This window comes from Callithrix jacchus, chromosome 13 (genome assembly GCF_049354715.1).
Source record: "Callithrix jacchus isolate 240 chromosome 13, calJac240_pri, whole genome shotgun sequence".
In the NCBI taxonomy this organism is placed as follows: Eukaryota; Metazoa; Chordata; class Mammalia; order Primates; family Cebidae; genus Callithrix; species Callithrix jacchus.
The window spans coordinates 93,104,142-93,128,909 of NC_133514.1; the positions used below are offsets into that span (position 1 = coordinate 93,104,142).

Sequence of the window (24,768 nt, forward strand, 5' to 3'; positions counted from 1 at the left end):
ACTGTAAATATAGTAAACACATTTACCTTTCAATCAATTCTTTTTACATGGCTAATGGTACTCTTTGGAGAGAAAAACCTCCAATGTTTAGATGAATATTTTAAAAGGGTTTTAAATGGGCTTTGGAGGAAAAGTCTCAGTACTTCATTTTTTTGGAAGACAACATGGACTTTCCCACATTATAAAGGAGATGATAATGTTTTGTCAGCTAAAAAGTTCTCCTATACAGCATGCTGCTTAGTTTAAGTATTGCTAGAAGCTTTTCAAATATCAGGACATCTTAAACAGGAAACACTCGAAGTATATTTAGGAACGTTTTATAGTATGTCAATTATCTCAAGCTCCTATATAATAAATAAGTTAAAAAATTAAAAGCAAACACAAGATTTTTTAAAAAGCAAACTTATTTGGTCAAAATAAGATGTGTGTGTGTAAACTTTAAAAAACACATCAGCGTAGAAAGCAATAGACATGTGTGTTTATCTTTCCTGGATGAGCCAAAGTCCAGCCATAAGCAGTAGGAAGGACAGAGGGAAAGAATACCTGGGCCTTATCTGAGCTGTGGCTGCAACTCCTGTGCTATCATTTGGGTGCCAAAATGACAAAGGTTCAGTCTGGTGAGTTTGTATTTTATTTTAAAATCTACGTTTTAATTGTAGGTCCCTGTCATTGAGATTGCATTTGGAAGTGGCAGGATCTCTGAGATTCAGACGGGGATGAGTTTGCTGGAATATTAATTCTGGAAAGGAGGTGTAGACATCATATTCATGAACTTGGGGTAGGTGGCTTTGGGTCAAGTAGTCTCTGAACCACATTCATTTCAAGATCCCTCATGCTGGGACAGAGTGGAAAAACAGCTCCAGGATGCCTGTCCCATAGCCCAGAAACGCCTCCCAATACACCCTCACTGTCCAGCACATGCTGGCATAAACACGTGACCCATGGCTTGTCCCTCTGATCTACATGTCGTGGCGGCCAGGAATAGGAAATCTTCATAGGGAAAACAGTTTCCTTTTAAACTTTAAAAAAAAGTTTACTTTTTTTCCTGGTTGATAAACTATTCCTTTTCACATTAAATAAAAACTAGAAGGGAAAACCTCCATCCTTTAGTATTTAAAACATGTGAGTCCGTTAATAATTTGAAGTCATGTTTTAAAGAGGCATTTCTTTACCTAAGTCTCTATTTATAGCTCTCTGAAAGCTAAGAAAGCAATTAGCTACATTACAAGCTCTTAGGCAACGGAACTGGCTTTACTAATTATGTTTTCATTAACACCGTGTTATTTCACTCTCTTAGTGGGAGTTCTTCAAACATCCCTTTGGTTGGTAGAGTATATAGGTGTCTTCTATCCCATACTGCTTATTCATGACAACTTGTTAATTTCTTATCAAGGATGCCACACAATGGGAAAAAAACTGTCATGAAGTAAAATTATGAATTTACATACAGGATTTGAGATTTAGCTGTGCTAAATGAAACCCAATAAAAATTAGGCATCACAATTTTAATGTAATGACATAGAACCTTGTATCTTTCTAGGTTTTCATTTTTCTTTAACATGGAGTTAGAAACATATGCCTCATAGGGCTACTGTGGAAACTAAAAATTTTAAAGAGAATACAGATTCAATCAGTAAATGATGAGCTTTAAAGATACTAAAATGACAGATGCTGCCAGACACGCTCATCTGCCCAAATGGTGTGAAGCATACTTAGAATCACTCTTTGATTTGCAGCTGCAGTCTGTGTATAGCCCATCTGTGGATTTATGGTGATACAGCATCGATCTTTGCTTTCTCTCTTTTGGGATGGATGAAACAGGCTAGGAGGGGCTCAGGATGGAGAGTTCTCAAGTCCTCCTCCAGCTAGGGTCTGGTCGGCCAACGCCCTTCTTGGTTAATCTCAGTGCTGCTAACCAACATCACCGCATCTCAGGGGTGTTGCTGGGATGGGGACAAGGGTGACAACAAGGTCACTGGCTCTTTGAAAGTTTTAGCAGGTGAAGGGGGAAGCCAGAATTGTGGTTGGTGGGCAGGAAAGAGAAGGAGGAAGTTGCATTTCAAGAGTAGATGATCCCTATTTTGTCCTCCAACTTAGCAACATGTATACACTTTTGATGTGCATCCTCTTCGAACCATCATCAATCGCTTCTAAAATTTTACCCAACAGATATAATTGTACAAAAATATGCAAAGATACACTTAAAGGATATTCACTGCTACATTATTTGAAATAGCAAATTATCAGCAGTCGTTTTAAAAAAAGAAGCAGATGTGTACTCGTGTGGAAAGACAACCAAGATATAATAGTAACTGAAAAACTAAATTACAGAGGACTATGTGTATATAATGCAGTTATTTTAATCTTAAAAAGGTGTACCAACATGCAGAATAGGGTGGGTAACTTCTGATCCATCAAAAGATAGGTCAAAGAGTGGGAAAGAAGACTTATTTTGTATATTTCTACACTATTTTAATTTTTTATGAGCTTATATTTAATTTCTAGTAAAAACCCAGTGTCCCCAATCTAAAACAATATTCTTGTGTAGAAAAGAGCTAACACGGCAGGCTTGCATCTGCTATCCTTAGAAAGGCTGCTTGAGCCCTGGTTGGTGTCTGGGAACTTGAATTTTCACCAAGGTTTTCACCATTCCCTGATAAGAACTGTTCATTGTGCCTAAAGTTCAGATAAGCAATATAGTTTATGTTGAGGATCTGCTTTCCTTCTGGGTGTTTGGAATTTTGGTTTGTGCTAGGCTAAGGGTGCCTATATAATCAACCCCAAATAAAAACCCTGGCCGCCTGGGCTCAGGTGACCTTCCCTGGTAGGTATTTCAAAAGAACTGTTATGACTTGCCTCCTGGGGGAATTATGTGCATCTTGTATGACTCCAGGGGGAAGGAATTCTTAGAAGCTTGGGCCCGGTCTCCCACAGCATCCCATGCACCCCTCCCTTTGCTGAGTTTGCTGTTTACCTTTTTGCTGTAACAAATCATAGCCATAACTACATGCTGAGCTCTGTGAGTCTTCCTAGCCGATAGTTGAACCTGGGGGTGGTCTTGGGGGCCTTCTCATTCTCTTCCATAGCACCTTCTTCTTGACCTTCTTAGCATTACTACAATTTGTAATTAAACTGTGCGTCTTTTCCACTAAGTACCATGAGATTAACTACATGTGTTGGTTACTGCTCTATACTACACAAATATTCAATGAAGTTGTTAAATAAAAATAAGGGAAAAGGAGCTCAGCTACTAATAAAAGAGAACCTGCTGGAGAGTGAGTGTAACAGCGTTTTACTGGCACCACTCCTTTTTAGATTCTGGAACCCCTGAGAGTTACTCAAATTAAGATGCTCAGAAATCAATACTCAGACTCTGTATTTAATGAAAAGTATCCAACTCTCTTTCCTCCACCCCTCATTTCTGCTCCTAATCTTAAAGAAGAAACTTTTACGAAGACAAGAGAGTTTCCTGACCCTATAGGCTGTCACAGGCCTACAGGCATCGTAAGAGACCATCATGAGGAAGGGGATCCCGGTGCTCAGACTACTTCCATCTACTCTCTTTCCCTGTGCCTTGGGGCTCCTCCTCTATGCCACCACCCTCATGAAAAATGGAAACAGTCACATTAACCACCACAGACTGGAGACCGAAAAATGCAGGGAGCTGCAAGGTCAATCTTGTGTTGAACTCCAAAGTGATATTCACTTTTACCCACAGCCAATTTGTCTCAGTGATGACTAAATCTCTGATGTTCCAGATATCCAGAGATCACACGGGGCAGGGGTCTGGTCTTGGCAGTCTGCATGCTGCTACTGACTCAAATCCTCCCTAAACCCCTCGCCACGTGATGTAAAGGGTTTACTCGGCTTTACGTCCTGGTTCCATTTTGCCGGGTGTATTTTCTCCATTCTATCATCTCACCCTATTGCATTCATCTAAAGCTTATCACAAAGAGAAATTAATCTGCCATTTCTACAGTGTTATCAGGCCCCTGCAGTGGGTTCGGTATCATGTGGCCTGGGAGAAAGCCTCCTAAACCCTGGAAAGTTTTTTTCCCCCTGGGTTTCCTCTGCAGGGCTAAAGCCAGCAACAGCATCTGCATCAGAGTCAGCTTTTAGAATGCCAGCGCACACACTTCCCTGACTGCACCGCCCCCTCCCAGCTCCTTCTCTCCTTTCACAGTTACCTGTGTATATCTTCATAAGCCCACTCACAGCCCACTAGAAGGGGAACAACTAGAGGGTAGACTCTGTCTTGCTCATCTTTGTGATCAAATGGTGTGTTTAGGGCAGTGCCTTACAAAGTAGGTGCTTAAATAAAGATACGTTTGGGTGAATTGGTGCCTTGTTTCCTCTACCTGTAGAATGGACACAATATATGCTATCTTATTCCTATGCTTGGAAATAACTGAAATTCTGGTACTAACAGAGAAAGAATCTAAAGTAGTGGATTTAAGTGTTCCTGAAATCCCACCTTCTGTTCCATTACGTTCTGCTTAGAGAGAGGTTCTATCGACTGCTCAACAAATTATATGCAGATACTAGATGCGAAGGGGTTTAAATAATCTTACATCTGTAGACAGGAGACGAAGGAAAGATGACATGATGGACACCAGCTACATTTCCATCACTGCGCTCACTGCCATATCTCTTCCTGTCACCTCCCATGCTCCCCTATCCCCTCCATTAGCAGGCGTCTTTCCCAGTTCTCTCCCCTAACCCCTATGCTCCTTGCTTTGTACCTGCCTCAGGCAATACGAAAGTGTTTTCAGATGAGATCGAGCATGTTCACAGTGGTATAGTGTTCAAGTGTTTTCATACTGAGATGACCAACAAACCCCTTTGCCTCCTCCCTGCCCAGCATCTCTGTGATGGGGCAGCATCACCACTCCCTGCCCAGCACTGGCCGTAGGCACTCCTGCTCCACTCCCCGCTTCTGACACTCTTTACCTTGCTGGCCTTCAGGATATTGATCTGCTCTTCATACACCGTGTCTCTGTTTTTCTCCAGAAAACCATCAGAGAGGTACTCCACCTGGGGCCACAGCAAGCAGACAGAGAAACAATCGTTAGTGCTTCAGCCTGACTGGGTTCCTTCAGCAGTTTCTCAACTACTTTCATCTCATCCACGTAGCATTTTCTGAAAAGAGCTGTGAGTAGATACAAAACCCACAGATGTTTCCATTTAAGATTCAAACCCAGTAAGTGGTCAGGATTTACATAGAGGGAACTGAGTATTCACATTGTGGAAGAAATTGTATTAAAGGGAGCTCCCAAAATAAAAGGCTTCTTTAGGGCTCATAAATGCAGCTTCTCAGCCATACCGCAGATCCAATGAATCGATCTGTATTTTAACAAGACCCTAGGTGATTTATACACAGATTACAATTTGAGAAACACCAGGCTAGTGCATGGCAAACAAAAATCCACTTAGAAAAATTCTGTGCATGCACCAGCTGAGAAAGCAGCCCCCTGAGGAGTAGCCACACTGGCTCCAGGTAAGAAGCCAAACCACTTGGTACTGTGTTTTCATCCCTCCCTTCTCGCTCAAACTCCATGAGGGTAGACTCTTAACTGCTTTAGAATATAACTTATATATGTGTGATTGGACAACTATGGCACCCCCTGTGAAGTTATGCCACGTGGTAAGCTTGACATCCCCAAGAAGTGGAGGGGTGGGTAAGAGAGGATGGAAGGGGAACCTAGCTGAGGCTTCAGGCCATTTGAATTCAGAAGGGACAGCCCTCTCTCTAGGTTCCGAGCCCCTGGAGTCTACTTAGAGAGGGGCCAAAAGACTACCCAAGCCAACAGAGAGGAGAGCCACCTTGTCTGCAAAGTGGATGACGATGAAGGCCGTGTTGGACATGCGGGGCTTCTGGAAGTGCTGGCTGCTGGAGTGCCGGTCATAGAGCTTCTGAGCCCAGTTCTGGTCAGTTCCTTTGGGGACCTGCAGAACCATGAGACAGGGCAAAGTGCTTTGTGAAGAGGAAGAAGCCAGCCCTGGGTTGCAGCAGAGGGAGGAGATCAGTAGGCCGGCTCCATGAAAGTGGATTCGGCCCTCAAACTGGGACCTTAACTGGATGGTGGAAAGAACAATTCAACCATACACGTTCAAGACCCTGATACAGTGTGCCCTCCACCTGCCATTGGCTCCTGTGGGGCCTGTGGGGCCTGTGGGAGCAGCTGAGCCTGCTGGTTGGCAGATACTGGAAGTGCTAGGGAGGATGAGGGTGAAAACCCAGGTCACAGGAGCAGAGTCCCAGCCCGAGGGACCACCTAAAGGTACTTCCCTGCAATTGGGGCAGTGATATCAGCATCACAAATACATCAAGCTCACCCACTCACCCAGGTGGACTCCTGCCACAGGAAAGCCCATCTTCCTTCCCTAAACTCACCTAAATACCATCATCTGGGTCTGGCTCAAGTCCGTCCTTTCCTGACCACTGCTGATCTCACTTCTCTCTTCTTTGGAATTCCTCACAATCAGGCTCTTACACATACCCTAGCATAATGTGCACCACTGAGTTTTGGGGATCGTCACTACAAGCTCTAAGTTTGTTGTGTTCAAGGACTGACTGTCCCTTACATTGTTTATGCGACCCTGAAAGAACTGAGAACTGGGCTCTGGCCACGCAGTGGGAAGTGAGTAGTGAATGATCTACATGGTGCTCATCTCTGCATCTGCCACTGTCTAAAGTCAGACTTAGAGGTTCCACTGCATTAAGAATCCTGAAGGCAGCCCCTTTAAATATCTTTATGAATGGCTTTGAAAGAAAAAAGCATCTTGCTTCATTGACAATATAACAGTCACTATAACCACCACTCAGATTACCAAGGATGACAGCAACTCTTCCAATGGGAAGGTGCTCCCTCCTCCCACCTCTGTCATCCCTGGTCATCGCTGCACACACCTACTGACCAGAATCAGTCCAGTCCTCAGTGACAGGTCACTAACTGGCCTGCCCTTCTTTGGTTTAGACTGCACGTTTGGATCAGGCAGGGTTGAAGGTGACCCTTGCACTAGCCATTTACAGAGGAATTTTTATGGTAAACTAATAAAATTCATGCCATAAAGAAAATGCTTATGTACTTGGGAACCAACTTCTTAAATCCTTTGTAAGCAAACTGATTTTGCTCAAGATTCATTTTGGCATAACTAATATTGAATACTCAGTACTAAGCACCATAGGCAATTCAAGAAAAGAAAACTATCTTGAAGGAGGCTATTAATTGTACTGGGCAGACAATAAAATATATTTAATTCAGCAGTTTCTATATATACTGCTTTATATTTGTCTCCAAGCATTCTGTGTTTAGAACCACCAGGTGTGAAGGAAGGAGGGGTCTTCCCAGTATGGCTGTCAGGACCCTGTGGGCCCGAGGACAGGTGCAAGAGGGACCCTGAGGGAATGGCAGAACTGGGGCAGACAGATATGGTGAGAAGCCCCACAAAAGCAAACACGTAAAATTGGCTAGGAACAAAATCATCTTGCCTTGAAGATGAAACTGGACTTCTGTAAGAAGACTCCATAATCCGACATATTCATTAATTCAGACTGATGTGAATTAATAAGCAGTGAAAACCAACAACCAAGGTCAAGTGTATACATATTTTCTGACACGGATCAATCTCCTTTCACTGCCCACCCCACCTCCAACCAAACGTAAGGGAGGGCCAGCAGGAATTAACAACAACCCGGAGTCTCAGATGATACTCACAGCTAGTGCCCACGGCACATATTCTTTGCCAGGCCATTTTCTACACATTTTATATATATCAACTCATTTAACCTTTGTACAATCATGTCAGTTAGGTGCTATGTTTGTAAAAATTTTAGAGATGAGGAGATTGAGACAGAGAGGTTAAGTAGCTTGCCAAGTTCACATGAAGGGGAAGCATTAGGTTAGTGCAAAAGTAATTGTGGTTTTTGCCATTAAATAGCAGAGCTGGGATTCCAAGCAGGACAGGTTAACTCTTCCTGCCTGACAACAGAGTTTTAAAGGCTGCCACAAAAGCAGAACCGGGTAGAAGGTGCTTATCTCCAAAAATATTTCCACAGAAGTAGATTTTAAACAGCTACAGGAGAAAGAAAAAAAATCTTATATTTTGATAACTTCTGGGTCATGGATATCAGTAGCTCCATAAGATGCAGTTGAATTGAATCCTTTAAAAGGGAAATCCAGTTTGTAGATGACGGGGGGATGGAGGCGGCAAACCACCATGGCATGTGTGTACCTATGCAACAATCCTGCAAGATCTGCACATGTACTCCAGAACTTAAAGTATAATTAAAAAAAAAAAGGAAATCCAAATACAGCTTCATATGAACTTCTCTCTGCTCTTCTCAAAGCAATGCAGAGAGACCTCTGAGCCAGGAGCTAGGGCTCCAGCTCGGTCCTCACGTAGGCACTTCTGTCCCTCAGAGGCCTAAATCCCTCTGACCTTGTGGTGCTGGCCACTGATATATCAAAAAGCAAAGTTCCTATCTGTATTAAATGCCCAGAATAGGCAAATCCATACAGAAAGAAAGGTTAGTGGTTGCGCAGGGCTGGAGGGGACCATGGGGAGCACTGAAGGGCTTTTTTACAGGGTGATGAAAATGTTCTAAAATTGTGGTTGGGATGGATGCACAACTTTGTGAACATACTAAAAAATCACTGAATTATATACTTTAAATGGGTGAATTGTATGGTATGTCAATTATATCTCATTAAAGCTGTTAGAAATACATTAAACCTGACTCCACTCCTTGCCAGTAAAATAACAACAGCAAAAAGAGCAGGCATTGTAGCAGAGAAGTGCAGACGGGCTCCCTAAGCCCGTCTCAGCATTCTCTGTGGAACTCTAAACAGAAGCTGTAATCTAAGTCACAGATGTTACCATCATGGCCTGGGACATGTTCTGAGGCTAAAGCCTGCCCCCAACAATGCTGCTGACAGGAGCTGACTGTTAAGGACCCCAAGGCCAGCCAGTCACAATGGCTCACGCCTGTAATCCCAGCACTTTGGGAGGCCAAGGTGGGAGGATGGTTTGAGCCCAAGAGTTCAAGACCAGCCTGGGCAACAATATAAGGAGACCTTGTCTCTACAGAAAATGCAGAAATTAGCCAGGCACTGTGGCACTTGCCTGCAGCCCCAGCTAATGGGGAGACTAAAGCAGGAGGGTCACTTCAGCCTGGTAGGTCAGGGCCACAGTGAGAGCTGTGATGACACCACTGTACTCCAGCCTGGGTGACAGAACAAGACACTGTCGCAAAAAACAAAACAACAACAAAAAACAGATCCCAAGCCCAGTTACTCTATGTCTGCTTCTTTTCTCGTTCCTGTTTCCCTGGGCCATTGGCACCAACCTTCCTGGCCACTCACTGTCTCCTTCCATTCCACACCAATGCAGGCTCCCTCATGCCTTCTACTGCTGCTGACCTCTCAAATTGCTGCACCATAAGTACCTCTGGATCCCCAGGCTCTTTAAGGAGTACGCTCTGGCCCCGCCCCTCTTTGCCATCACAGAAGCCTAGCTGGGCCTCCCAGGACTGCCTCTCACTCTCCTGGAATGGAGGCAGCTCCTTCCTCCTCACCTGCCAGCCACACCCAGTGTTGCTTCCAGGCCTTTATACTTCACCTTTACAAAATACCCTCTGCACGCCCAGGAAAACATCAATTTGAGATGAATCCAACTACCTATTCTCTCCTTCCCCGTACCTAGGTGGTTGGATAAGACCACCCATCAACTCATCTTCCTGTAACCAAGCCCTGCCAATATACTTTGTATAATACAGTACTGCAGCCAACAAAAAAAAACTGAATTTCACTCACAGAATCGCTTCTATGGATTAAGACATTATTCCTAGGTCTAAGCAGGAGGTTGACCTCAACAACTCCTAAAACTCAATTTATGGTCTCTGACCTCAGCAAACCAATCTGTGCACTCTCCAATTTCTCTTTCTGTTTACTGGGCAGCCATCCCCACCTTCTTCCATTCTCTTCAAGCTTCTGACCCTACCGCCTCTCAGCAGATGCCTCATCTCCTTCACGGGGGAAATAGAGGCTGTCAAGCAGGAAATCCCAAATTCCTGCTCTAACATGCAGAAACTTTCATCTGCACCCATGGCCATCCCTCCTTTCTGTCCTTCTCATGGGATCCACCCCTGCCTTCTGGGGGACTGTAGTCCACCCACGCCCATGCTTCTCTCTCGCGCCGCCTCCTGTTCACAGCCAAGCCTCCGAAAGTTCAAACTCACTGTCTCCGCTGCCTCACCTCCTGCTCCTCTCAAATTACCGAAATTAGGCTCCTGCCCCCACAACTCCCTTGGAAGGAAGTGCTCCACTCCAGGAATGGAGACCCTTTTGCTGCTGAGCTCCTGGAAGCCCTGGTTCCCTCCTGCCTGGCCTCACAGTGCCGCCCCTTCCAGGCTCTCCCCAGCTCAGCTTGCACACAGTCTGGGAGACCTGCTGATCTGATCATTCACATCTGACCCTCTCTCCCCTGCTTTTCCCCCATAGGCTGATCCCCAGAGCCTTCAGGGTAAAGCCCAAATGCCAGCTCTGGGTGGACATGGCCTCTCATTCTCCCATGATCTCTACTTTCCAACCTCACCTGCCCCACCAGGAGTTCCAGATAAATCAGATCACTTCAAGTTCTCCAAGTGTGACGTTCCCTTCACGTGGAATGCCCCTCCTCATCTGACTTTTCTTGGGAATGCTCTCCCCACAACACTCTTTCTTCTGTCATTTCCTCCACAGCATGTCTGGTTCTTTGTTATCATAGATGATACTTCAGTGCCTGCTTTTGACACTTGACCCTTTCAAGGTGTGCAGGGGCTCAGTGCACTATTCTGTGGACATGTGGCTTCCCATGTGAATGAAGAGATGGACGTGGGAAGGGCACTTCACTTCCCTCCATCGCAGGAATCACACCTCGACATGCAAGTGCCAGACAAGGGAAACTTTGGGGCTACTTCTTAAGAAACCACCATCTGAATACAGAGTAAACCCTCCTGACAGCAGGCTGGGCCAGGTGAGGAAACAGGGGGCAGGGGACATTGGCCTCCTCACTGAGTGAGCTGATCTCACTCCACAGTCCTGAGTGATTTCCTCCCTTCCAGGAAACAAAGAATCCTCATCACAGGGCACAGGGCAGAGCTTGCCACCCCACTCAGGCCCGCTGTTGAGTGCTCCAACGTCTCCAACCTGAGATAGCTCCTGGGCTTCATTTACTAGCATTGCTTCCAGGGTTCAAGGTTTCTTGTTCCTCTGTGAGAAAGGGGGACTGATGAGTGGGAAGAGGTCAGCAGGAACTACCAACCCAAATAGGGCTTAGAAGGCAGCAGGGGCTGGTGTGCACCCAGTCCCCACCGGCCACCAGGCATCTTTGGAGAGTCTTGTTAAGAGCAGCCTGGAAATTAACATTTCTGACAATCAAACACCTTCTTGGAGGAGTGGGCTTGGATAACTTAGGAACAATTGTAGTTTGTGGCTTGTTTGGGGCCTGTCTGCAAAGAGGTTTTTCCACCTCAGGTGGTTTAATATCCTGGTCCAGTCTGCACTCTCCTCTGCAGCCGTGGCACCAGTCACAGGCCCTGCAGAGCACTCCCAGCATGCTGCCCCTCTAAACCCACAGCCACGCCATCTCCACACTTCTCACTTAAACCCCAGCTCACTGTTCTGCCTGTCACTGCACAGCTTCTCCATGAAAAGTGATTTTTCCGCTGGCTGCTTCTGCACCATGAGTCCAATCCTTCATGTGACTGTGTCCTGTCACATGGGGTCACAGAGCCCAACTGTTCATAGTGCAATCTCTATTCATTCTCAGCCTGCAATCTCTATTTGTTCTCTCCCTGTAACCGAGAGACAGAGAGGAAATGACGTGTCCGAGGCTGCTTCCACAGCCCAACAGGATCCCTCCCAAGGGGCACCAAGTTGCCCAGTCATGGCAACTCCAGGGAGACTCCCAAATCTGCTCAGGCTCAGAGCCACGGGTGCTTCCAGGCCCCCCTATGTTTTAAAGTCAGGTCTACTGCAGAATAATTTCCATGCAGTAAAATGCACTCTTTCACTGAGGCATACAGTTCAACGAGTTTTGACAAATGAAATAATACCTGTTGGCTTAAAATTCACCTGTGACTGATGCTCTGTCAGATTATACCAAATCATCCTGAATTCCCAGAGCAATTAAACCTGGTATAAAAAGTCTCCACATCATGGGATTTTGTGTTCTTCCTTAACGTGGTGTTCATCTCATCTCCTCTGCCACCAGCGTGAGTTTACACGTGTCACATGCGCAGTACCACCCAGTGTCTTTACATGCCCAGCCCCCACCAAACGGATTTGCAGGACATCAAGGCTTTCCACAAACCTGTGTAGGACAAACTGCCTACTCCTGTGCCCTGAGAACTGTATGTGACATTCACCTTCACCACTTGGGAGGAGAGTGAAAAGCCAGGGTTCTTGAGCACTGGCCTGTGGGAAGCCACACCAGCTTAGCATCCCAGAGGCCAGAGCTGGACACAGGACATGGTGCTGCCTTTAGTTTTGGGAGTGTGGAGCTGGAGGAGGCAGTTACTGATGGGAATCTCAAAACAGACTGGGGAAGAGGAGCATGATCTTTGCTGAGTTTGGGAAGGGAGGTGGTGGCAGTGGATGCCGAACCCCAGAAAATAAAAGTGAGTCATGAACAGCAGGATGGCCTAGGCTGTGACTTCAGCCATTCAGCCAATGCCACTCAATCTAGGGACAACTGTTTTACCTTTACTGCTACCTCTCAGGTTGGGCAAGCCTGGACCAACATGCCACACTGAGAGATTATCTCTGCCTGGATACTGACTCTGAGAATGAAGTCTACATCTCTAGTGAAATGCTAAAAACCTTCAGAAGGTAAAAAGATGTGCGAGCTGTAGAATTGGTATATTTTCTCTGTCTTCTGTTTTATTGTTTCCCTTTCATTTTCAAAGGCAATGAAACCAGGAGAGCCCTTCTGGAAGGAAATACCTCCTACCAAACCATCCAGCTGCACTTAACCCTTTACAGGCAAGATGTGGGAGAGCAGAAAGTAAAGGCAAGCGGGTTCTTTCCCTTGTAATAGCAAATGTCATGAGACTTTTATATCTGTTAATTAGAGTTTCCATCCTTAGAGGAACTGATATATATATATCCTTGTAGCAACCAACCACCCAACTAGGAGAGATTCCTCTAAACCTTACCCTCCCAGTGCTGCCAGGCACTCTCCAGGCTGACAAGTCAGCTCTCCTCCTGTCCCACCAGGTACAGCCCATCAGAAACCAGATGGGGAAATCTATGAATCTCACCTGCCACCATGCCATGCAGCTCTATCACTCATAAGCCATCTAATGTGGCAATAACGATCCCAGACTTGAGTTGTCACTCTCTAGGGATGCTCATTAGATGTTGCCATTCTCCTCTTGGCACCTAGGCTACCTGGGACATCAAGTCCAAACCACCATATCGTGCCAACCCATGCCACCCAGGCTTCCCCAAGAGAGGCACATGTTTACCAGTGTAGCAACACCTGCCAATCATGTTAAACATGCTGCATTCTAGCATGCAGAATGGTACATGCTTCTAGTATGCAGCATGCCAATGCTTCTTCCAGTATACTAAAGGCCAGCTGATCACAGACGAAATTCAACCTTTGAAATCTTTCGCGATTCCCTTGTATTCCCTGTGTTTGGGACACAGCTTCCCTCTGCCCCATACCCCTACTCTTGAACTAATTCACATCAACAGTTTTACCTTACATTCTTCATCCAACAGGTCCAAGATACCCAGCTTGGCTTCAATGAGGTCGATGCAAGGTTGGTTATCATAAAAATCAATCAGAGTCCAAGGGATCTGCTCCTTCATGTATTCTTCTTGCTCTAGTTTGAACACATGCTAGGACAAGTAAAAAGATCACACGAGTGAACTGCAGGCAGACCTTAACGTTCACCTCCCCCAGGGGCTCAGTGAGTTCTGCATCCTACAGCACAGCAGAAAACTGCCAGAAAAGGTTTGGATGCTAAGTCATAGTCATGACTGCAGAAAAGCAAAGCACAGTCAGGCAATTCCTCATTGCTGGGTGAACACTTCCCAGGGCACTTAATCACCTGAGTTGCTGTATACCCAAATAATCACAGGAAGCCCCATATCTGGCTTGCTGTTGCTTCAATGCCCTGGAAACCTAGGCTCAGAGGAATGGGAGTCAAAGCCAAAGAGAATCATTTCCCCTCTCAGCACAGCTGTCCCCATTCAGTTCTCCCTCTTGAGCAGTGGAGAGCCTCTTCCCAAAGCTGGAGGAAACCAGGGGATGTCAGAAAACAGCCAGGGCCCACCCACCTCAGAGGAAGAGAAGTGACCTTGCTGTCCCTCCCAGAAGAGTCTCCCCCATCCCAGTACCCCAAGGTCTGGAAACCAAGCCTACCGAGTTGAACTGCTGCTGGAGCTTTTCATTTGCATAGTTGATACAGAACTGCTCAAAGCTGTTCACCTCAAATGTCTCAAACCTATAGAATGGAAAAAGTAGACAAGAGACATCTCCTTTCACCAAAGGAGTCACTGGGCCTTCAACAAAGCTACTCTCACCCAAGTCTCCCCTGACGCCACCACGAAATCCCTGTTGTCTAATCTGGTGTTCAGAGACCACTGTAACAGATGTTAGCACTACACAGAGCCTAACTGAAGAACACATTTATTTTCATAACTAGAAAAAGTATAGATAGCAGGAAAATTTTGAAAAAGAGAAAGTTTGAAAAAGAAAGTCAGCAATGAATCATTCTATTATTCATACTGACTACCAGTCATATCTTGGTGGATTTCTTTTAGGAGTTTTACATTTTTGAAAAGAGTCAGAACTATATAACGTTTTACTTTTTTTCTTGAGACAGGGTCTCAGTCTGTCACCCAGGCTGGAGTGTTGGATCTTGGCTCACTGCAACCTCCGCTTCCCGGGCTCAAGGGATTCTCCCGCCTCAACCTCCCAAGTAGCTGGGACTACAGGCATCATGCCACTGTGCCAAGCTAATTTTTATATTTTTTGTAGAGATGAGGTTTCACCATGTTGCCCAAGCTGGTCTCGAACTCTGGGGCTCAAGTGATCCACCCACCTCAGCCTCCCAAAGCACTAGGATTACAGGCGTGATCCACTGCACCTGGCCTTACCTTCTATTATTATCATTTAACATTCCATTAAAAACACTTCCCCACACCATTGTTCTGAAGGCATCAGTTTTAACATCTGCCTCATCAACCACTGTATGGATCCGGGCCATGGTGTAGACCTGGAAATTGCAAAGGTGCCCAGGTGAGGGGACAGGTGTTGCTGAAATTGAGTTGGCCCCCTCACAAGCACCTTTTTCTCAATTCACACAGGTGCCCATGAGCTGGCAGTCACCCTCATAGAGATGCATCATCATTGAACTGCCCCCACTGAGGACATTTTGCTTTTCTCAGTTGTTAGCTGCTATCGATTTGTGATAAATTCTTTGAATTAATAAGTCTTTTCTTAGGATGCTATCCTAGAAAAATTACCACGTCAAACAGTACCACTTTTCTCAAAAGGCAGAAGAAAATTAACTCCTGGAAGGGTGGAACTAATGTATGACACTACCTCCACCTCACAATGTACAAAAGTGTCTTGTTCTTCCAATACTGGTCGACAGTATTTTGTTTTAATCATCTTTATCGGGTTAGCATTTACACACAGTAAAATGCACCAATTTTAAGTGTGTATTTTCATGCATTTTTCTTTAAAGTTTTTCTCAACATCTGTTGATGGGGTGATGCATTTTTGATAGAAAATTTTTATATAGTGATGTTCTGTGATACATGACACAGACGGAGGACATTTTCATCACCTGGAAAATTTCCCCCGTGCTCCATTCGGGTCAGCCTCAAGTGTTCTCCCCATCTCGTCCTGCCCTCTTCACTGGGAGACTGGGAATATTAATGTATCACAGCTCTTTGATAAGCCTCAAGTGTTCTCCCCATCTCGTCCTGCCCTCTTCACTGGGAGACTGGGAATATTAATGTATCACAGCTCTTTGGTCAACTGTGTCATATTAGCTTTTTGGTGTCTTTGGTTCCTTGGAACCTAAAAATGTCTGAATTTTAATTTCTTTGATCATTACTACAGCTTAACATTTTTCTGACTCCATGAATCATCTGATGCTTGGTTAATTTTGTTGGGGTTTAACTTTAACAACTGACTTACTTGAGCGCTTTGCATTTTAGAATATCAACACTATCATTCATTGCTCACTCCAATGTTCACAGTATGGCCCAATCTTTGGGCAGGGGACGGTGGAACCAGCAGAGGGGAGGATGGGGGCATGACATGCAGCATATGGGCAGAGGCAGGGGTCCTCCTCACAGGCCATGCAGGCTACACTAAGGGGTCTGGAATTTACTAGGCAGCAGCAGAGAGATTCTGAAGGATGCTGAGTGAGTTAAGAACTGACAACCTGACCTGCACCTTAGAGACCAGCAGGAGAACAACTTGGGGCAGAAAGCCAAGTGAGGTAATTCTTTTTTTTTTTTTTTTTGAGACGGAGTTTTGCTCTTGTTACCCAGGCTGGAGTGCAATGGCGCGATCTCAGCTCACCGCAACCTCCACCTCCTGGGTTCAGGCAATTCTCCTGCCTCAGCCTCCTGAGTAGCTGGGATTACAGGCACGCGCCAACATGCCCAGCTCATTTTTTGTATTTTTAGTAGAGACGGGGTTTCACCATGTTGACCAGGATGGTCTCGATCTCTTGACCTTGTGATCCTCCCGCCTCGGCCTCCCAAAATGCTGGGATTACAGGCTTGAGCCACCTCGCCCAACTGTGAGGTAATTCTTAACTGTAACAGGAAACCAGGCAAGATTCAGTCAGGGCCCAATGAGTGTGGCTGGTGGCTAACCAGTAGAAAGCTTCTGGACATTAAGGAAGATGGGGATGAGAGGGCCTTAAATGACCAACTGGATGTGCAGATAAGACCCAGGCAACAGGATGGATTTGGTCACACTCACCATGCTGGCAACATTACACAGGTCGGCAGCTATAGCTACAAATGTGGGTGGCCCACCTTATACACTCAACAGCAGCAGCATCAGGCTGAGGGGTGAGAAGGACAGAAGCCTATGGAGAAGAGAAGAACATTTTCCACCTCTTCCCATTCACACATACACCTCTTCCCATTCACACACACACCTCTTCCCATTCACACACACACACACACGCACACACCTCTTCCCATTCACACACACACCCTTCCCATTCACACACACACCCCTCTTCCCATTCACACACACACACCCCTCTTCCCATTCACACACACACCCTTCCCATTCACACACACCCCTCTTCTCATTCACACACACACCTCTTCCCATTCACACATACACCTCTTACCATTCACACACACACCCTTCTCATTCACACGCACACACTCTTCTCATTCACACACACCTCTTCCCATTCACACACACCTCTTCTTATTCACACATATCTCTTCCCATTCACACACACACACACCCTTCTCATTCACACACACTCTTCCCATTCACACATAGACCCTTCCTATTCACATACACACCTCTTCCTATTCACACACATGCACCCTTCTCATTCACACACACACACCCTTCTCATTCACACACACACCTCTTCCCATTCACATACACACACCTCTTCTCATTCACACGTATCTCTTCCCATTCACACACACTCTTCCCATTCACACACAGACCCTTCCTATTCACATACACACCTCTTCCTATTCACACACACGCACCCTTCTCATTCACACACACACCCTTCTCATTCACACACACACACCTCTTCCCATTCACACACACACCTCTTCCCATTCACACACACACAAACACCCTTCTCATTCACACACACACACCTCTTCCCATTCACACACACACTTCTCATTCACACACACACCTCTTCCCATTCATACACACACACCCTTCTCATTCACACACACACACACCTCTTCCCATTCACACACACACACCCTTCTCATACACACACTACTTCCCATTCACACACACACATACACCTCTTCCCATTCACACACACACCCTTCTCATTCACACACACACCTCTTCCCATTCACACACCTCTTCCCATTCACACACACACACCCTTCCCATTCACACACACTTCCCATTCACAAAGACACACACCCTTCCCATTAACACACACCTCTTCCCGTTCACACACACACTTTTCATTCACACCTCTTCCCATTCACACACACACACACCCTTCTCATTCACACATAACCCCTCATTCACACACACACATCCACTTCTCAATCACACACACACATGCTTCTCATTCACACATACACCTCTTCCCATTCACACAACCTCTTCCCATTTACACACACACACACCCTTCTCCTTCACACACACACCCTTCTCATTCACACACCCATAACCCTTTCTCATTCACACACACACACATCCACTTCCCATTCACACACACCTCTTCTCATTCACACATACGTCTTTCCATTCACACAAACACACCTCGGCATTCACACACACCCCTTCCCATTCACACACACCTCTTATTGACACACACACACCTCTTCTCATTCACACACACCTCTTCCCATTCACACACACCTCTTCCCATTCACACACACCTCTTCCTGCTCATACACACACAAATCCTTCTCAAACACACCTCTTCTCACACACACACCTCTTCCCATTCTCACATGCACACCTCTTCCCATTCACACCCACACCCCTCTTCCCATTCACACACCTCTTGCCATTCACACACACACATGTTCTCATTCACACAAACACACCTCTTCCCATTCACTCACACACACCTCTTCCCATTCACACACACACCTCTTCCAATTCACACCTCTTGATTTACACACATACCTCTTCCAACGTGCACACACACCCCCTTCTCATTCACACACACCTCTTCCCATTCACACACACACACCCCTTTTCCCATTCGCACACACGTCTTCCTATTCACACACACATCTTCTCATTCAAATACACCTCTTGTCATTTACACACCTCTTCCCATTCACACACACCTCTTCTGATCACACACACTCTTTGCATTCACACACACACCCTTCTTCCCATTCACACACATACCCCTCTTCCCATTCACACACACACCTCTTCTCATTTGCACACACACCTTTTCTCATTCACACACACATTGTTCCCATTCACACACACCCCTCTTCCCATTGACACAGACACACCCTTCTCATTCACACACACCTCTTCTCATTTACACACACACCCTTCTCATTCACACATTCACACACTCTTCCCATTCACATACACACGTCTTCCCATTCACACACACACCCTTCTCATTCACATACACACCTCTTCCTATTCACACACACATCCCCTCTTCCCTTTCGCACACATACACCTCTTCCTATTCACACACACATCTCATTCACACACACACACATCTTCCCATTCACACACATACATCCTCCCATTCACAGAAACACACCATCATTCACACACCCCTTCCCATACACACACACACACTTCTCATTCACACACACACCCCTCTTCCCATTCACACACACACGTCTTCTCATTCCCATACACACCTTTTCTCATTCACACACACACACCTCTTCCTAGTCACAAGCACACCTCTTCCCAGACACACACCTCTCTCCATTGACACACACCTCTCTCCATTGACAGACACCTCTTCCCATTCACACACACACCTCCCATTCACACACACACAGTTCTTCCCATTCACAAGCACATCTCTTCCCAGACACACACCTCTCTCCAATGACACACACCTCTCCATTGACACACACCTCTTCCCATTCACACACATGCCTCCTCCCATTCACACACACACCTCTCTCCATTCACACTCCTCTTCCCATTCACACACATACACCTCTTCCCATACACACACACCTTTTCCTATACACCCACTTCTCTCCATTCACACACACACCTCTTCCCATTCACACACACCTCTTCACATTCATGCACACCTCTTCACATTGACACACACACAGCTCTCTCCATTCACACACACCTCTTTTCATTCACACACACCCCTCTTCCCATTCACACACACACACCTCTTCACATTCACACACATCCTTCTTCCTATTCACACATACACCTTGTCTCATTCTATACCACCCAGTGCACCAAATGGGTGGCAGTGGCCCTGCTAATGGGAGCCCGCAGAGCACTAAGCCCAAGTGTTTCAGGAGTTCTCAGTAATGCCCCAGTAGCCAAAAGTTAGGATCTATTTTTAACCCCATCCTGCAGCTGAGGAAACTTAAGGGGTGGAGAGACTGAAGAAGCTATGCTGTCACCAAGGCCAGAGAGTTGGTGAGCAGAGAGGCAACGTGTGAACCCAGAGAGCCTGATTTCTGAGACCACAGTCTTAATTCAGAGAGGAGGAAAAGTTTCATGAAAAAGAAGAAACAGATGACATGGAAGGGCTGTTAATACGGAGGATGATGTTCTAGAAGGAAGTATCTGAGCTCACGGTGAGTGGGAAAAGGCCAGTGAAAATACCAACGAGGTAATAGCAATGGACACAGGCTGCATTCAGCCCCGTCCATGTCTCTACCCTTTCCATTCTTCAGTACGGACATTTGAATTTTCTCAGTGTCATACGAAGTGTCATGCAAGCCCTTCCAAATAGAATGTATTCCCTCAGTACCCCCAGATAGAAATGTTACAGCTGCCCCTGGTGGGGGCTGGGGATGGTGGTGGTGAGGATGCCTCCACCTGTGCAGAGCGACAACCACAGATAGAGGCATCAGACCCCCAAAGGGGCTGGGCCAGTGCCCAGAATGCATTAGGCTTTTCCCTCCCTGGTGCTCACCTCCCCCATCAAGTTATAAAACATGGAGAAGTGGGATATCATTTAGAGATTAAAGGAGTCAACTGCTTGGAGACAAACCACATTAAAGCACAGTCTTTAGCCATGCCCATGTGGGACAAATAATTCTAGGTTGAAAAAACAAGATCAAAGATGTAAAGTGTACACTGGGATGAAGGCGGCTACCCCTGAGCACCCCAGACCAGGCAGAAGCAGCGCTGTGTCTGCTAGTCATCGCCTTGGATTGGGGCCCCTCCAGCCCAGATGACAGTCTTATAGACTGAGCTATGTCCCTTAGAACCTTACTGTCTTTCCTGATCCTCCAACCTGAGAGAGGCTGCTGATGACAGCCAAGCCCCAGAGGAAATTCGATTAATAAAACCTAGATAGGACGTAAAAGAGCCACCCCAGCAATTGGCCAGATAATAGCAATTGGGTGTGCTGGCCGAGCTGTGCTAAGCTCCACAGAGGATTTAAATATCTCCCACTTGTCATTTTCTGAAGGTTTACATTGGTAGCACTCCACAAAGAACATTCTCATTAATTTGAGATGGCCTGAAATTAGCTTGTAATTTTCCTATTTCTAAGATATTATCTGGTAACAATTCCTCTGCCATCTAGCATAATTACTGTAATGCTGGAGGCCCAGAGATGAATGAGGGGCTTGTGCAGCTCAGGGGAACATCTAAAATGACAGACCTCAGAAAGCCACAGTCTGGGAGATCGGGCAACTTCTCCTTTACAATGGAATTATATTTGCAGTAATTTCTCGCATCAACAGAGAAGACTTTTTAAAATAAACACAATGAATCAATTTATAGTTTACAATATTAAAGTGTCACAAAGAAATTTATATACCAGAGGGAATTGAATTTCTCTTGTAAAATCAGTGTTGAGAATATTTGAACCAGAAACCTTGGGCTGGAGGAAGGTCAAAACAGAGTGAGACTTGATGCTGAAACATGGCATCTGGACTCCTGATGCACAATGATCAGTTTCTATTTTCATAGTCAAAAAGTATACAGTTTCCTTCTCATTCTACCTTAACTTCAGAGTGTAGTCAGGGCCACTGATGCCTCTACAAAGAAGGCAGTGTCTCCTGGAAAGTGAAACTGCAATAAAAAGTCAGTCAGTCACTAAGTTAATGATCAGCCTCCTTGAACCTCTCACTCCATGACCTGGAGAGAGAGCAGAGAAGCAGTGAGATGCTTTGAAGATTAGGAAACTGTAAGTCCCCCTGGGCATGGGTCAAAGGAACTAGAATCTCCTAGCTCAGCCCGGTCTTTCCAGTTTATAAAGCTCACTCTCCAGCATTCTGCCTTTGGTAGACTGAAAAGATATGGACAATAGGTTCATACTGAGGACAGCTTCTAGGGAATAATTATTAGAAGTCATACAGAAAATATAATGTAGGGAAATTCTCCCTGGAGAAGCCTTTTTAAAAACAGGGCCATCATGCATTGAGGTCAGAGAAATGGTCCAGATATCCTTTCAAAGTCCCTTTCCACCTTGAAGCCTATGAAATCTCGCAAGGCCACCTTGGGTGTGTCAGAGAGGCCAACCCTGCTGGTCTCTTTACTGAACAACCTCGGGATGCTGGCTGTACCTTGGAGTGGCGGGGCCTGATTCTGCTCATGTGCTTCTCTGTGCCTAGATGCTCCCACCCAGGACTTGTTTTTTAGCGAGAACACAATCCCAGGCACCGTTCACACCCCAAGGCAAAGGGCGGTTATTCTTCTTGAGGACCTAAATCCACTCAGTTTGCGGCCTGGAACTTCAACACGGGACAGAAAACACCTACTATATGGTGATCCTCTCCCAACCTAACAGCCAACTGTCCCAAAACTGTGAAGGCTGCCAAGGTGAGCAAGTCACAGTCCCTGCCCAGAAGAGCCACCAGGCAGATGATAGGAAACTAGTACATGAGAGCCTCCGCAAGGAGCAGAAATTGTATGCACTGTAGGCTTTTAAAAGGCAATGAGGCCATAGTGTTCCCAGACCAAACTGAGGGGTGGGCTGCTTATTCTCACGGCCTAATAACAAGATGCAGATGAATTGGGGAGGAACAGAGTTTTTCTTTTCTGTAACCAGTTACAGGGAGAAGGCCTGGAAATTATCCCCAGGCCAACTCAAAATTATATAGTTTTCCAGTGCTTATATACCTTCTAAGCTATATGTCTACATGTAAGTGTGCATTCATCCAAAGACGTAAGTGATTAACCTCTAATCTGTAAGATCTGAGTCTTGAAGACTTTTCCTCTGGAGCCTCAGTAAATTTACTTCATTTAAATGGGTCCAGGTGCTGGGGTGATTACCCTTATCTTGTCTCCTGCTAAATCATAGAGGTTTGAGGAGTTCCTTCAGACCCCATGATAAAACTTCTTTAATCTTAAATGAGTCCTGTTAAGAATTCCTTATTCTGTCATGCTTTAAGGCCCAGGAAAGGCCAAGGCAAAACTCTTGGTAGGCTTTTGTTACATTCCAGGCTTTGTATAAGGGCATTGGCTTTTTTAGCTTTTAATATTTAACTTAACCACTCAGTCAGTACTGAAACAGTTGCTATGGAGGCCTGTGTTAGTGAGACCTGGTCTGCAACAATAGGGTGGGAGAATTGGCATGGACAGAGAGAAAATGGAACTTCATCTGAGCCTTGGAAGCACACAGGTGTGCCAGGCTCCAGGCACACCCCAAAGGGCTGCCTCAGAACAGTTCAAATAGGTTGAGCCTGGATTTAGAGCCCTCTTGGGTTATGAGGTTTTCCTAGGAGGCTGGGAGACTCCAGCGTGAATGAGGCCAACAGCTTCCAATGATCTGCAAGTTCTGAGAACGCTGTGGCCAGCCATGCATGTCCTCTCTGAAGAAGGCATGTCCTGGGATCTTCTGGGCTGTCCAGGGCTGGGCCACTGTCACAGGCTAAAGGGTTAATGCAATCACTGATTTCTCCCCCTCCATGTTCTGTGAAATCTTTTGATACTGGCTAGAGAGGAGATGGGGAGTCTCCAAATAACTACTGTGGCTGAGGTTATTTATAAGTTTATTCTGGCGACTGAGACCAAGAAAACAAAAGCCAAAGAATATTTTTTTCCACTAAACAAAGGTGAACAGTGGGTCTAAGAGGTTTACTTAAAATATACCACTGTAGTCAACCCAGAGAATGGGAGAAAATATGCAAATCACATTTCTGATAAAAAATTACTATCCGGAATATGTAACAACTTGTAAATGAATATGTAAAACTCCTTCTGCCCACTCCCACACTGTGGCGTGTACTTTCATTTTCAATCAATTCCCTTCATTTCTTCCTTGCTTTGTGCGTTTTGTCCAATTCTCTGTTCAAAATGCCAAGGACCGGGACACCCTCCACCATTAACACCACACTGCTGGGATCGCAGGCATGAGCCACTGCACCTGGCCTTAGGAGCATTTTAAAATACACCATTAAAGAGCACTGAAGAGAGCTGGATGCTAATTTATTATTATTAGAGAACTGAGGAGGATATAAAATCCCAGGAAATCCCATGTCCTGCTTCCTGGGGTCAAAACTTCCCCACCTTCTACCCCCATTCTCTCCCCAGTGGTTCCTCAGCAGAACACATGAATCTGATATAGCCCGTGTTGCGCCCAGGCCAACTGTCCTCAGCAAGAATGGGCTGGCCATAGCCAAAGCCCCCTGCTACCTTGGCATCTTGAAGGCTGAAATCAAAGACAAATAAATGTGCATTTTTCCAAAACTGAAGCCATTTATTTCTTGTTGCCCCAAGGAGAGGACAGGAATAAAGGATTTGAGACTGCAATTAATCAGGCAAATGCAGGTTAGTGCAACCCGAAAAGGGAGTCCCAGTCAAAAGCTGCCAGGCTCTCCCCTATTAATATCCATGTCCTGCCTGGTCAAAAATACCCTGAAGGCA

The 24,768-nt window shown here is 45.7% G+C and overlaps 1 protein-coding gene across 8 annotated transcripts in view; it reads right to left on the reverse strand.

Annotated features, from left to right (window-relative positions):
- The window catches only part of MYO5B (myosin VB), a 390,326-nt gene that overhangs the window by 123,871 nt on the left and 241,687 nt on the right, over positions 1-24,768 (reverse strand). For all 8 annotated transcript variants that reach the window (XM_008979769.5, XM_008979768.5, XM_054244178.2 and 5 more), the window contains 4 exons: positions 14,416-14,497; positions 13,749-13,889; positions 5,824-5,946; positions 4,951-5,034 (listed from right to left, as the gene is read on the reverse strand). In XM_008979769.5, coding sequence (XP_008978017.4) covers positions 4,951-5,034; positions 5,824-5,946; positions 13,749-13,889; positions 14,416-14,497 — 430 coding nt within the window. The remainder of the gene's footprint in view (positions 1-4,950; positions 5,035-5,823; positions 5,947-13,748; positions 13,890-14,415; positions 14,498-24,768) is intronic.